We start from the raw sequence: 16518 nt of genomic DNA on the forward strand, positions 1-16518 counted from the left end.
GATGAATAGAATACTACCACACTTATCAATTATCTCAATAAATGTTAATGGCTTGAATTCCCCACTGAAGAGACATAGATTGGCTGACTGGATTAAAAAACACAAGCCATCCATTTGCTGTCTGCAAGAAACACACCTGGCTTCAAAAGACAAATTAAAGCTCTGAGTCAAGGGTTGGAAGACAATTTTTCAGGCAAATGGAATTCAGAAGAAAAGAGGAGTTGCAATCTTATTTTCAGATACATGTGGATGTAAAGCAACTAAAGTCAAAAAAGACAAAGATGGTCACTTTATATTGGTCAAGGGAAAACTACAACAAGAAGACATTTCAATTCTAAATATTTATTCACCCAATTTAAATGCTCCCAGATTCTTGAAGCAGAACTTACTCAGTCTGAGCAATATGATATCTGATAATACCATCATAACAGGGGACTTTAACACTCCTCTTACAGAGCTGGACAGATCCTCTAAACAGAAATTAAACAAAGATGTAAGAGATTTAAATGAGACCCTAGAACAACTATGCTTGATAGACGCATACAGAACACTCCACCCCAAAGATAAAGAATATACATTCTTCTCATCACCCCATGGAACATTCTCAAAAACCGATCATATCCTGGGACACAAAACAACTATCAACAGAATCAAAAGAATTGAAATTTTACCTTGTATCTTCTCAGACCATAAGGCACTAAAGGTGGAACTCAACTCTAACAAAAATGCTCAACCCCACCCAAAGGCATGGAAATTAAACAATCTTCTGTTGAATAACAGATGGGTGAAGGAAGAAATAAAACAGGAAATCATTAACTTCCTTGAGCATAACAACAATGAAGACACAAGCTACCAAAACCTGTGGGATACTGCAAAAGCAGTTTTGAGAGGAAAATTCATCGCTTTAGATGCCTACATTCGAAAAACAGAAAGAGAGCACATCAACAATCTCACAAGAGATCTTATGGAATTGGAAAAAGAAGAACAATCTAAGCCTAAACTCAGTAGAAGAAAAGAAATCTCCAAAATCAAACCAGAGATCAATGAAATTGAAAACAAAAGAATCATTCAGAAAATTAATGAAACAAGGAGTTGGTTTTTTGAAAAAATAAATAAAATAGATAAACCATTGGCCAGACTAACTAGAAATAGAAAAGTAAAATCTCTAGTAACCTCAATCAGAAACGATAAAGGGGAAATAACAACTGATCCCACAGAGATACAAGAGATCATCTCTGAATACTACCAGAAACTCTTTGCCCAGAAATTTGACAATGTGAAGGAAATGGATCAATATTTGGAATCACACCCTCTCCCTAGACTTAGCCAGGAAGAAATAGAGCTCCTGAACAGACCAATTTCAAGCACTGAGATCAAAGAAACAATAAAAAAGCTTCCAACTAAAAAATGCCCTGGTCCAGATGGCTTCACTCCAGAATTCTATCAAACCTTCAAGGAAGAGCTTATTCCTGTACTGCAGAAATTATTCCAAAAAACTGAGGAAGAAGGCTTCTTCCCCAACACATTCTATGAAGCAAACATCACCCTGATACCAAAACCAGGAAAAGACCCAAACAAAAAGGAGAATTTCAGACCAATCTCACTCATGAATGTAGATGGAAAAATTCTTAACAAAATCCTAGCCAATAGATTACAGCTTATCATCAAAAAAGTCATTCATCATGATCAAGTAGGCTTCATCCCAGGGATGCAAGGCTGGTTTAACATACGCAAGTCCATAAACGTTATCCACCATATTAATAGAGGCAAAAATAAAGATCACATGATCCTCTCAATAGATGCAGAAAAAGCATTTGATAAAATCCAGCATCCTTTTCTAATTAGAACACTGAAGAGTATAGGCATAGGTGGCACATTTCTAAAACTGATTGAAGCTATCTATGACAAACCCACAGCCAATATTTTACTGAATGGAATAAAACTGAAAGCTTTTCCTCTTAGAACTGGAACCAGACAAGGTTGTCCTCTGTCACCTTTACTATTCAACATAGTGCTGGAAGTTCTAGCCAATACAATTAGGCAAGACAAGGAAATAAAGGGAATCCAAATGGGAGCAGAGGAGGTCAAACTCTCCCTCTTTGCTGACGACATGATCTTATACTTAGAGAACCCCAAAGACTCAACCACAAGACTCCTAGAAGTCATCAAAAAATACAGTAATGTTTCAGGATATAAAATCAATGTCCACAAGTCAGTAGCCTTTGTATACACCAATAACAGTCAAGATGAGAAGCTAATTAAGGACACAACTCCCTTCACCATAGTTTCAAAGAAAATGAAATACCTAGGAATATACCTAACGAAGGAGGTGAAGGACCTCTATAAAGAAAACTATGAAATCCTCAGAAAGGAAATAGCAGAGGATATTAACAAATGGAAGAACATACCATGCTCATGGATGGGAAGAATCAACATTGTTAAAATGTCTATACTTCCCAAAGCAATCTACCTAATCAATGCCATTCCTATCAAAGTACCTACATCGTACTTTCAAGATTTGGAAAAAATGATTCTGCGTTTTGTATGGAACCGGAAAAAAACCCGTATAGCTAAGGCAGTTCTCTGTAACAAAAATAAAGCTGGGGGCATCAGCATACCAGATTTTAGTCTGTACTACAAAGCCATAGTGCTCAAGACAGCATGGTACTGGCACAAAAACAGAGACATAGACACTTGGAATCAAATTGAACACCAAGAAATGAAACTAACATCTTACAACCACCTAATCTTCAATAAACCAAACAAGAACTTACCTTGGGGGAAAGACTCCCTATTCAATAAATGGTGTTGGGAGAATTGGATGGCTACATGTAAAAGACTGAAACTGGACCCACACCTTTCCCCACTCACAAAAATTGATTCAAGATGGATAAAGGACTTAAATTTAAGGCATGAAACAATAAAAACCCTCAAAGAAAGCATAGGAAAAACACTGGAAGATATCGGCCTGGGGGAAGACTTCATGAAGAAGACTGCCATGGCAATTGCAACAACAACAAAAGTAAACAAATGGGACTTCATTAAACTGAAAAGCTTCTGTACAGCTAAGGAGACAATAACCAAAGCAAAGAGACAACCCACACAATGGGAAAGGATATTTGCATATTTTCAATCAGACAAAAGCTTGATAACCAGGATCGATAGAGAACTCAAATTAATCCACATGAAAAAAGCCAACAATCCCTTATATCAATGGGCAAGAGACATGAATAGAACTTTCTCTAAAGACGACAGACGAATGGCTAACAAACACATGAAAAAATGTTCATCATCTCTATATATTAGAGAAATGCAAATCAAAACATCCCTGAGATATCATCTAACCCCAGTGAGAATGGCCCACATCACAAAATCTCAAAACTGCAGATGCTGGCGTGGATGTGGAGAGAAGGGAACACTTTTACACTGCTGGTGGGACTGCAAACTAGTACAACCTTTCTGGAAGGAAGTATGGAGAAACCTCAAAGCACTCAACCTAGACCTCCCATTCGATCCTGCAATCCCATTACTGGGCATCTACCCAGAAGGAAAAAAATCCTTTTATCATAAGGACACTTGTACTAGACTGTTTATTGCAGCTCAATTTACAATCGCCAAAATGTGGAAACAGCCTAAATGCCCACCAACCCAGGAATGGATTAACAAGCTGTGGTATATGTATACCATGGAATACTATTCAGCCATTAAAAAAAATGGAGACTTTACATCCTTCGTATTAACCTGGATGGAAGTGGAAGACATTATTCTTAGTAAAGCATCACAAGAATGGAGAAGCATGAATCCTATGTACTCAATCTTGATATGAGGACAATTAATGACAATTAAGGTTATGGGGGGGGAAGCAGAAAGAGGGATGGAGGGAGGGGGGTGGGGCCTTGGTGTGTGTCACACTTTATGGGGGCAAGACATGATTGCAAGAGGGACTTTACCTAACAATTGCAATCAATGTAACTGGCTTATTGTACCCTCAATGAATCCCCAACAATAAAAAAAAAAACAAAAAAAAAACATTGTAAGGTGCAATGTTTGTCAAAATCTACTTATGAGTGGAGTTTTCCAACTGGGAGAAATTTTTAAGACTTCTCTAAGATTATTTACATTCACTATAGAAACACTAGGAGATAACTTTGTTAATCCTTATTAAGCTTTTAGAGTTCACCATTGTAATTAATATAAAATAAGATGCATAGGGTTAAGCTGATGGCATCTGGCAGGTAGGGGTCATATGGTGGATTATACACAAGATTAGACAAGAAATACAAAAAGAAGGCAGAGTCTACAATCCAGGTTAGGAGAGGGAAAAAGAGGCTATGGTGATCTGGCCAGGTAAACACAGTAAAGAGGTAAATAAATCAATAAAAAAAGAATAATCGGGGATTTGAGGAAGCTATCCTCTAGCACTGGCCCAGGGATGTTGCTTCTGGCCTACTATCATGTTCTGATCAGAAGTGGGCAGTTCCACCCACAATGTATGGCTAAGGCCCTTTAGATCCTTAGGAGAATTCTGCTTCTGGAAGGAAGAAATTTTGTCAAGAGTTCTGTGCTTCTTGGGCGGCACCTGTGGCTCAGTGAGTAGGGCGCCGGCCCCATATACCGAGGGTGGCGGGTTCAAACCCGGCCCCGGCCAAACTGCAACCAAAAAATAGCCGGGTGTTGTGGCGGGCGCCTGTAGTCCCAGCTACTCGGGAGGCTGAGGCAGGAGAATCGCTTAAGCCCAGGAGTTAGAGGTAGCTGTGAGCCGTGTGACGCCACGGCACTCTACTGAGGGCCATAAAGTGAGACTCTGTCTCTACAAAAAAAAAAAAAAAAAGAGTTCTGTGCTTCCAGCCAGAAGAGAGTTCACTCTTAAGGATTTACTGGGATGGATATATGGACAGAGAGAAAACTTTAATCTTTAAGGAATCATATATCTTTGCAGTGGTTCTCAACCATCCTAATGCTGCGACCCTTTAATACAGCTCTTCATGTTGTGATGACCCCCCCCACCATAAAACTATTATTATTTTCATTGCTGTTTCATAATTATGTGTTTTCCGATGGTCTTGGGTGACCCCTGTGAAAGGGAAGTTTACCACTTGAGGGAGTCCAGTTATAAAATACAAGCCTTGGGCATACTAGATGAAATCTGCAAGACAGTGGTGAGTGAGCCCTCCTGTGACACACGTGGTCAGCTAGTTGAATGATGTTAGGGTAGATGTTAATCTCTCCCATCTGGAAAACGAGATTCTGCTAACCAACAGAAGTTAACTTTTACGCTGTGCTTGCCTGGTCTTCTAAAGTAGCAGGGTCAGGTTGCCTTAGTTCAGGCACAGGTTGTTGCTTTAATCTTCCATAATAGAGTCAGATGAAAGTCTGGTGTGATGAAACTGACAGCACATTTAACTCACAGCAGGCTAGACTAGGTTAAAGCGGGATAAATTACATTTTCTAATTTCTTAAGGTCAGAAAGAGAAAACAGTGATGTTATTGACACCTTGGCAATCAACACGATTAGAAAATTTGATTTTCCCTCTAAATCTTGCCAAAGTGTAGCATGGATACCAAAAGGTCAAAACAGGATTTCCAAAATCAGAATCCAGACTAAGCCTAAACCAGAGCAAATGAGTACAAAATTATGGTCTAACCTACATTACATGCTCCAGAACACGATGGAAACTGCCCAAGCAAGAACAAATTAATAATCAATGGCCCTGTGGTTGCATTAATATAAAACGGGAGACTCTCCAATAGCAAGTGAGTTCATCTGGACTTGATCCTCATTATTCTAGTTCAAGAGTTATTAACTTAGGGGGCAAGGATCCAGAAAACACAGAAGGGCTTCAAACAGTCCATGAACTCCCTGAATTATACAGAGAATGTTGTGCATATGTTTATTTTGGGAAGGTTACACTTTGTTCAGATTGTCAAAGGAATTCAAGACACTTCAAAGATGAGTCTGGGAAATGCAGTTAGATGGGCTTGGAAGCTGCCAGAAATGCAGGCAGGAACTCAGGAGACAGGTCAGAATTAGAAACAATTCCATAGCAAATAAGGAGGCAGCTGAAACATTAGTCAGAAGTGAGATTGCTTGGGGAGATTTAAAAGAGAACAAGACAGGGAACAGGACGGCAAGTTTAACAATGAAATGGTGAGCAGAGGAGAGGAAGCTAGCAAAGCTGAAGGGATGGTCTGATAATCAGGAAAAGAATCAGGAGAGAGAGGTGTTTGGGCAGCCAAAGAATGAAGAGTTTTGAGGAGGAAGGGGCAATCAGCCATGAGGAACACCACACAGAGATCAAGGGAAAGAGCCCTGAAGAGTTGTCTGTAGGATTTAGGAGCTGGGAGGTCAATGTCAAATTCTACAAGGACTATTTTGGCAGAATGATGGAAACAGAAGTCATGCAGGTTAAGCCATGGAAATGAGAGGAAGAGGTGGGGCTGTTTAAAATCTACTTGTCTGTCAAAGAGGTTGACTGAAAAGAAAAGGAGAAAAAGAGGACCCTGGGGCAAGGGCAAGAGAAGAAGAAACAAATTTCCATAAATCACCCCTGGTCAACGAACAATTACAGGCCTCTCAGAATGCTCCAAACTTCTATTAACCTCCTCCTAGATGACCAGTGGGATGTGGAGAAGACAGAACTTCAGTGTTGCAACATTATACCAGAGAAAAGTCTCATCATCATCCAAAACTGGGCTACAGGATTCCATTGCCACCTCAGTGGATGGGAGAAGGGGTAGAAGGCACCTGTAAGCCTTGTCTTTCATCAAAGCCAGGCCTAGACAGAGCACTCTGTATTCTGTTGTGAACACTGACAGCTGAAATTAGGAAAGACTGCAAAATAGGGGTGAAAGACAGAGATGGTTTGGATATAACAAGTATTCCTGGGGGAAAGATTAAACGAAACTAAAACAATAATCAAGAATATAATAGAGGGCGGCGCCTGTGGCTCAGTCGGTAAGGCGCTGGCCCCATATACCGAGGGTGGCGGGTTCAAACCCGGCCCCGGCCAAACTGCAACCAAAAAATAGCCGGGCGTTGTGGTGGACGCCTGTAGTCCCAGCTACTCGGGAGACTGAGGCAAGAGAATCGCTTAAGCCCAGGAGTTAGAGGTTGCTGTGAGCTGTGTGAGGCCACGGCACTCTACCGAGGGCCATAAAGTGAGACTCTGTCTCTACAAAAAAAAAAAAAAAAAAGAATATAATAGAAAAATACCCTTTCCTGAGTTAGGGCAAAAGTCTGGAGATCAAAAGGCTTCACTGTGTTGAACTGAGAGTGGGGGGGTAGACTCAGACACATTTTGGCAAAATTTTTGAACTCACAAGATAAAAAAAACTACCCCAATGTAAGGGGAGAAAACCACCATCTATACATAACAATTGAAATCAGGCTGGCCTCAGGCCTGGACTCTACGCAAGAAAGATTGATAGATATTTAACGAAAAAATATTTTGACGCAAGAATTCCAAACCCAGTTAAATTGTCATATATGTTTGAATTCAATAAACTTATTCAGAAGTTAGATCTCAAAAACACATCATTCTTGAATATTTAAAAAAATTTTTTTTCACTGAAAAAATATACTTTGGTTAATTTGAGAAATGAATCTAAAATAAAATTTTAAGAATAGATGAGCTTTATTATGAGAAATTAATGATGTACATTGAAACAGATTCAATGTGTATGTAATTCTAAATAGCAAATGTGGACAAAATTGAATGCAATGGCAAAGTGATTCCTATAAAAGAGAGGTTTATAGATTTGAGAGAGGAGGATCTATAACCTCCTGTTAAATTTACAAACATCAGCAAGAGTTGTAGAAGCAAAATTACTAAGTATCTTAAATAACTATAGCAACTTTATCTTTAAAATATTTTAAGAATTTTTTAAATCTATAAGAGGTAAAGAGAACAGCATAAGAAATAAAAGAGCAGAAAGCTTAAAACACGAAGTCAGAAAAAGGCCAAATACAGTAGCCATAAAAATAAATCTAACAGTATTTCTTTGCCTCACCCTTTGGACCTAGTTAGTGCTAGTGAAGGTTTCCCAGCATTGCTAGTCTGTGGGCACCTCATCATCCCCTGTGTGTCATCCTCACCTCAACTATACTTCTGAAAGTAGTTCCTTCTATGTCTCTATTTATGCCATCTGGAATTTGCACAACTTTTTTTCTGCCAAGACCATGCCAGATAATATATAACAATCTTAAAATCAATTAGAATTTAAAGCTAAAGAGTGCTAAGTGAGATTTTTTAAAAACATAATAATGGATATTAAACAACATCGAATAAAGCAATGATTTTTCAAGTAAAATTACAAGAGAAAATTGACAAAAATAATATAAGGGGAGTGTCTAACATATCACCTATATATGGCATATCAAGTAGATAAAAAAGTAAAGACAAAAAGAACTGTAAAATATAATTTATAAAGTTGGGCTAAAGATAAATATCAAATTCTATATTCTACAGGAAATACTTCTTGTTCTGTCAGTTCAACATATATTTATTCAGCTCCTTCACTGTTAAACCTTATCTTCTAGAACAGTGCCTTGCATATAGCACACACATAATAAATGATTGTTAAATTGTAAGCAGAGTGCACCTGTCTAAGATTTAATAGAACACTTATATACATTGGTCCTTTACTAGGCTTTGAAGAAAATATAATACTAGACTCAAAGCAAAATTTGCATTTAAGAACTAGAAATCAAAAATGTTAGCATTTAAAAATCAAAGATTTTGAGCTCTAGGTCCTAAGAAAAAGGATCTGAGGTTCACTGTAGATTGTTCCCTTGAAGGGTTGGCCAAATATGCCAATGTGATTAAGAGAATGACCAAAATTCCTAAGACTGAAATTGAAAATAATCATAAAATAACTTCTCTTTATATTATATAAAGTGATGGTGCATATTTTTTAAGTACTTTTCAGAATACTTATGAAACACACTTCAAGGAGAGTATCATAAAAAAGAGAAAGTCCCAAAGAGGTAGGAGAATGATCACGGGATGGCCCTAGAACACCGCGTGTAGGGAGAGACTAAACAAGATGTGGATTTTTCAGTCTGGAAAAGGGACAGCTGAAGGAGAACACTGTACAGTCACAAATGACACAAATGAAGTACAGGCAGATTAAGTCATTCGATTCTAAAATAAAGACTGAAGAGACACAACTTGAAATTGAAATGTGGTTATTTTAGAACTAGCATAAGGAAGTATAATCAGAAAACGTCAGTGCCAGAAAGGACTTAAAGACTGTCTGCTTGACTTCCTCTGCGGTACATAAAAAAAAGTGGATTTCAACAGACTGATGCTAGGAAAATTGGATGTCTACAAGAAAAAGAATGAAGTTGGATGATTATTTTATGCTATATACAAAAATTAACTCAAAATAGATCAAGACCTAACATAAGAGCTAAAACTATAAAACTCTGAGAAGAAAACATAGGGGAAAATCTTTATGACACTGGATCTGACAATGAGTTCTTAGATATGACATCAAAAGCATAGGCAACAAAAGAAAAAAGATACAGTGGACTATATCAAAATTAAAACCTTTTGTGCATCAAGGGACACAATCAACAGAGTGAAAAGACAACTCATGGAATGAAAGAAAATATTTTCAAATCACATATTTTGATAAGGGGTTAATATCCAGAATATACAAAGAATTCCACAACTCAACATCATAAAAACAATTAGATTAAAAATGGGTAAAGGACTTAAATAAACATCTCCAAAAAAGATATACAAGTGGCCAATAAGAACATGAAAAAGATGCCCAATATCACTAATCATTAGGGAAATGCAAATCAATACAAGAGTGAAACACATCCTCACATCCATTAGGATGGCTACTATAAAAAAATAAAAACTAAAAATAGCATACTTGCACCTGTTGGGTACAGTGCCCACTATCCAGGTGAAGGGAACACTTATAATTTTGACTCAATCTGTATGAATACAAAGAATGTAAACAAAACATATATGCCCCTTACTAATCTGAAATTTAAAAAATAAAAACTAAAAAAAAAAAGTCCAGAAAACAACAAGTGTCAGATAGGATATGGATAAATTACAACTCTGTGCTTTGTTGGTAAAAATGTAAATTGGTGCAGCTGCTATGGAAAACAATATGGCAGTTCCTTAAAATATTAAAAAGACGATTACCATATGGTTCAGCAATTCTAGGCACATGTCCAAAAGAATTGAAAGCGGAGACTCAAAGAGGTGTTTGTACATCTATGTTCATAGCAGCATTATTCACAATAGCCAAAAGGCCAAAGCAACCCAACTGTCCATCAGTGGTTGAATGGATAAACAAAATGTGGTATAGACACACAAATAGGATATTTTTCAGCATTAAAAAGGTAGAAAATTCTAACACATGCTACAAGTGGATGAATCTTGAAGACGTCATGCTAACTGCTATATAGTCACAAAAGGACATGTACTGTAGATTTTATGTATACGAGCTATCTAGAGTGATCAAATTTATAGAAATAGAAAGTAGAATTGTGGTTGCCAAGAACTGGGGGGAGGAGAGAAGTAGGAAGTTACTGTTTAACAAGTATAAAGTTTTAGTTTTGCTATACAAAAAGAGTTCTGTGGAAGGATGGAGGACAGTAGTACAAAAATGTGAATGTATTTAATGCCACTGTATGCTTACAAATCATTAAGATGGCCATAAATTTTACATTATGTATATTTTACCATGATTTTGTTTTTATGGAACTCATTTCCTTTTCTTTAACCACAACCTGCTTTTCTCTTCTTCTTGAATTTCCCATTTCTGTGAGTGGCTCCATTTTACTCCTAGTTGTCCAAACCAAAAACCTAGCTTCACCCTCAACATTATCCACTTCTACCCTTAATCCATGCAGGTTCAACAAATCCTCACAGACCCCTCACAGTGTGGTCAGCACTGTGCTGGTGGTTCTCCTTGCAAAAGGCCTTGAACCCACCATGACCACACATTTCTCACCCAGATTAGCACAGCAACCCCTTCCTGGTCTTCTGTGTCTGGTCCTACAAGCTTCGAACGTCTTCTCCACTTTGTTGCACAAGTGCTCTTTCTTTAAAAAGTCAAAATCTGTAATGTTCTTCCCATCTCTAAGCCACTCCAATGGCTCTTTGTTCCCAATAAAGTCCAAAGTCCTTCACTTGGCCTATAAGCCCTTGCAGCATTTGGCCCCTCACTACGTCAACAGCCTGAACTCTCGTGTTTCCACATCCTACACACCAGCCATTCTGAAAACTTTCAGTTCTGGAAGTGACCAGGTTCTGTCTCTCCCCTGATCTTTATACACTGTTCCTTCTTAGAGAACTTCTGGTCCTCCTCCATCCCACCTGGACCTCCTTTGCCCAACCACTTTCTACTCTTTACTCCAAGTCCCAGCATCTAGGAAGACTTCTCTGATGCAAGTCTGCGCAGGGCAGCCTTCCTGGGGGAATCCTGTGTTTCTCTCATTCGATTCTTTAAACACAGCAGTGTGCTGATCTGTTTACTTGCCTGTTCTGGGTTGAAGCCCAATAAGTCACTGATAAATGAATAAATCAACAGGTCTGGACAGGCTATAGTTCATTCATAGTCCCATAACTGGGTCGCGACAGTGCCAGGTGTAGAACTAGCACAAGGATTCCACCACCAAGAGGAACTTTGGCTGGTGCACCTGCCATCACCATGGCAACAAGGGGAGACATCACAGGAGCTCAGCCCAAAAAGGACTGAAACAGACTCAGAAGGACCTGGCCATGCTGACACACACAAAGATTCTCCAAAGAGAAGCTGAGATATGCCCAAACTGTGGGCTTGATGTTGCCCGTATCTTCCTGTTACACCTCTCCTTGGATCTCCATTAGCTAAAGAAGAGCTGGAACAGAAAGAAAACACAACTGACCAGCTATAGGAATGTCTAAATTCCATTTGACAGAATACTGAATAAACCAACTTTTGCCAATATTAAAAACCTTAATTGCACAACCTGTCTTTAGAGTGTACATTTATACTGTGACTCTGGAGGCCCCTGTCTGCCCACTATATGCGGGATAGTAAAGTTCTGCTGAACGATTTAAAGCTTTGCCTTGGAGAAATCCAGTAGGGGCTGGAAAGGAAGTATCGCCCATACTCATAGGCATACATACAGATGTGAGTACACACGCATAGAATATCAATCACTTAAAATAGTTAACACTGTCATCATTTGTAAGAGTAGTGATATGGAAGGGGAAAAATAAAATCACATCTTTTATTAAATAAAAGACTCCAAATATACATAAATTAAAACTGTAATTTCATCTTCCATGCTCATGATGTAATTAATCTCTCATATTTTACAGATTTATGTCAACATAGCTTGTCACTGAAGTGGAAATTGCATTATATATATAGTATAAGCATATTACTTTTCAGAGCTATAAAACATTGCCCTATTAGGCTCTGGCTGAAACTTGAAAATGACTTTATAGGTATCATTGTGAATGTGAATTTCTTCAAACAATACCTTCAGGCTCAGAAACAATGCATATATTCTATACAATCCCACAGATTCAAGAGAAATAAAGATTTAAAACTTAATTTAAGAATATATTTTTAAAAAATAAAATTATAATTAAATCATACGGAGTTTATTATATCCCTGACAGAGCAATTTCCACATTAAATCATTGGAAGTGAGATGAGTTTGGCCCTCAGAAGTACAGAACAATTCCTAAATAGTTATTTAAAGCAAATACTCCAGCATTTGCTGTTCTGGTCAAAATTAAGAATACCAGAGGAAATACGTGTACGTAGTTTACATAAGGTGAGATGTACCATCATAAGCTGCTTTAGTAATTGCTTTTGCTGCGTTCTTCTGCGCATCAGGAATTGTAGAGTTTTCTGCAAATGACAGGAGCTTTTTAAGATTCCCTGTCTGCTGGATCATCGTCATAGTATCCAAATCTTCAAGGCAATTGGCTATCACTGAAAGTGCTTCTACATGAAGGTCATTCAACTCCTAATAAAAGTCAATACAACTTTAGAAAGCTATACTAAAAGAAATTTATATTTCCCAAATTTTACTACAAGAGGAACATATGTAATTAATTTTGCTATGACAGAGGCCTCAGAGTTTTGTTTATCAAAGTAATATCACTCTTCCTAACCATTTGCCTCACCTTTTCTCATTTCCCTTACTCCCTTACATGGTTTTATGGGAAACCATGGCTCAGTGCCTGTAGCTCAGCAGCTAGGGCGCCAGCCATATACACCAAAGCTGGCGGGTTTGAACCCACCCTGGGCCTGCCAAACAACAATGAGAACTACAACCAAAAAAAACCAAACAAACAAAATAGCTGGGTGTAGTGGTGGGTGCCTGTAGTCCCAGCTACTTGGGAGGCTGAGGCGGGAGAATCACTTAAGCCCAGGAGTTGGAGGTTGCTTTGAGCTGTGACACCATAGCACTCTACCAAGGGCAATATGGTGAGACTCTGTCTCAAAAAAAAAAAAAAAATTAAACAAAATGTTACCCTGTTTCCCCGAAAAGGTGTGCTCCCAAAGATGCACTAGGTCTTATTTTCAGGGGACGTCTTATCTTTCCTGTAAGTAGGTCTTATTTTCGGAGGATGTCTTATTTTCGGGAAAACGGGGTATATGGGAAACCAAATAATGCTTGAGAAAAAACTTCCAGTAATGGTAGCCAATGAAGTTGTTCCTATAAACTTCTACCAAAAACAATTTTAAAGTCTGCACAAAGTATTTTTTAAAAAGCAGACAAAAGCTGATGAAAATATATTCCTGAAAGTTTACAACTGGGAAGTATTGTGAGTTTGTGGCTTTCTTGCCTGAGCCCAGCAACAGTGGATAGCCACAGCCTTACCTAAACAGCCAGGAATTTAAGGGGAGAAATTCTGAAAGTGGGAGAAGTACAGAAAGGATGACCCACTGGAATTCCACACAGCATTGCTTCTCACCAAAGAACTCACTTCACCACAAAAAAATCGTAGCAATGGGCTCATGTTCACAGCATTCACTGGTTTTACCATTTCCCCACCTTTCTGAAGCAGCCTGCTTGATAGAATGGCCTTGTGAAGACTCGGGTACAGGACCAGCTAGGTAAAGATACTACGTACCTTGCAGGGCTGGGGCAAGGTTCTCTAGGAAGCTGTGTTCTGAATTGCTTAGATCGCTGGTTCACTAGACTATCTATGCGTGGAGGAGACTCCAGGGACCCTGGTGAAGATAAACAGGCAGGGACTAGAAAGTAATATACCTCGTCCTCGAAAGAAAGAGCTGTACTAGGTGAGTTGTTAATTTACTGCTTTTTAAATAGGGTACATTCCCCAGGCCAGGCACCGCTCAGCTGGCAGAAAGCTGAAGCCTTAGTAGCCTGAAGTGTCAGAGGTCTGAGGCTGAGGCTGACAGAGGAGCCGTGGCTGACCACCAAACCACAGAAGCAGCTCTGGGGAGTCAGGCTGAAACCAGCGGCAACTAGAAACTGAAAGAACTGAGCAGATACACCAGAGGTTGCCACATTACAAGAGAAAAAGAATTTACAGCTCACTGCCCCCTAGAACAAACTGTCAACAATCCTCAGAAGAACACAACAGACTCTAGAATCACTAGAATTATCTACAGTGTTCATTCCTCACCACAACTTAAAAGACAAGCAAAGAAACAGGGGAGTGTGACTCTAACTCGGAAACAAAAGGCAGTCGGTAGAAACCCACTCTGAATAGGGCCAGAAGTTAGATTAAGTAGTTAAAGACTTCAAAGCAGCTATTATAAATACGTTCACAGAGGAAAGCTCAACAGAGACAAAAACGGAGATTTTAGACTTGAAAAGTATAAAACTAAAAAGAAAAACCCAATCTCAGGTGAGGATAAGAGAAGCACTATAATTTCACCCTCAGTATCTTTTTGTATTCTTTGAATTTCTCCCAGTAGAATGTATGTACATGTGTTTTGAGAAAAATGCTCATATATTTCCTAGTTCTGACCATAGGCAAGTTATTCAACCTCAAGTTACTCTCTGGGCCTCATTTTTTCTCATTTATAAGATGAGATTGATATTATAATTATATTGATCATATGTATACTAAGACGACTGTGACCATTATTTTCATTTTACAGATGAAAATATTATCACATTCAAGAATAACCAATTTAGTAAAATCACATATATGACATATGCATATAATGCCTGCCCACGCAGTAGATGTTTCCATCCCCTTTCCTGATTAAAAGACAGGGGAAATATCAGGCAAGGGAGAGTCCTGTGACATCCCAGACAAACCGAGGTTCATCCCTGTGGTTAATCTCTTCCTACCTATGGGACATAGGGCAAATTAAGTCCCATCTTAAAAACAGGATTAAATATTTGTTATATAGTGCTATTAGAATTGTGTACCACTAATGTAATGATGTGGTATCACATGTGGGTTCAACAAGTCAAAGGCAGGTGGGTTTATGTGGCTGGGAACGCACTTGTGCCATGACCGTTCTTTTATATTGCACTTCACTTTCTCCAGTCTATTAAACTCTGAGGTTTGGTTTTTTAGGGGGAAAAAAATGTAAAGACTGAATAAGTAAAGCAGCCGGGCATGGTGTCTCATGCCTGTAATCTTAGCACTTTGGGAGGCTAAGGCGGGTGGACTACCTAAGGTCACAGGTTCAAGACCAGCCTGAGCAAGAGCAAGACCCCCATCCCTAAAAATGCTGGGCATTGTGGCAGGTGCCTGCAGTCCCAGCTACTCAGCAGGCTAGGGCAAGAGGATCCTTTGAGCCCAAGACTTTGAGGTTGCTGTGAGCTACGACACCATGGCACTCTACTGAGGGCAACAAAGTGAGACTCTGTCTCAAAAAAAAAAGAAGACTGAATAAGTATGAAACTTAATACAAATTTGTTACTCCTTCAATCTGGTCTTATCTCCTGAATTTCAAAGAGGTACCAAGAATAGATTCTGTTATTAAATTTAGTTTACTAAACATTAAAGTAAGAACAATAGACCTGAAATCTGCTTGATGCATTTAAGATGATGGCTACTTTGGAGACTATCTGAATTGCTTCAAGTCAATTAAATGGTATTAAATAAATTGCTAGATTAATTTTTGAAACAGGAAATACTCGAAGGCTACATATTCTAAAGTATGTAATTCATTCCCAAGGAACTTAACAGCGGGTATATGGACATTTAGCTTGAATGTTTATCAAGATGTGTCTAGAAGGTCAATACTCTTCTCACTTTGTCCCAGAGAAAATCATGATAGACCAAAGCTAAATGTTTCAGGAAATCAGAAGGAAGACCATAAACAACAATTTTAAAATCTTTTTTTTTTTGTAGAGACAGAGTCTCACTTTATGGCCCTCTGTAGAGTGCCACGGCCTCACACAGCTCACAGCAACCTCCAACTCCTGGGCTTAAGCGATTCTCTTGCCTCAGCCTCCTGAGCAGCTGGGACTACAGGCGCCCGCCATAACGCCCGGCTATTTTTTGGTTGCAGTTTGGCTGGGGCTGGGTTTGAACCCGCCACCCTCGGTAT

General features: G+C 38.8%; 1 protein-coding gene across 4 annotated transcripts in view; it reads right to left on the bottom strand.

Moving 5' to 3' along the window:
• The window catches only part of ARMC3 (armadillo repeat containing 3), a 90730-nt gene that overhangs the window by 52176 nt on the left and 22036 nt on the right, over positions 1-16518 (bottom strand). For all 4 annotated transcript variants that reach the window (XM_053573247.1, XM_053573245.1, XM_053573244.1 and 1 more), the window contains one exon: positions 12811-12994. In XM_053573247.1, coding sequence (XP_053429222.1) covers positions 12811-12994 — 184 coding nt within the window. The remainder of the gene's footprint in view (positions 1-12810; positions 12995-16518) is intronic.

The sequence above is a fragment of the Nycticebus coucang genome, chromosome 20, assembly GCF_027406575.1.
Source record: "Nycticebus coucang isolate mNycCou1 chromosome 20, mNycCou1.pri, whole genome shotgun sequence".
Lineage (NCBI taxonomy): Eukaryota > Metazoa > Chordata > Mammalia > Primates > Lorisidae > Nycticebus > Nycticebus coucang.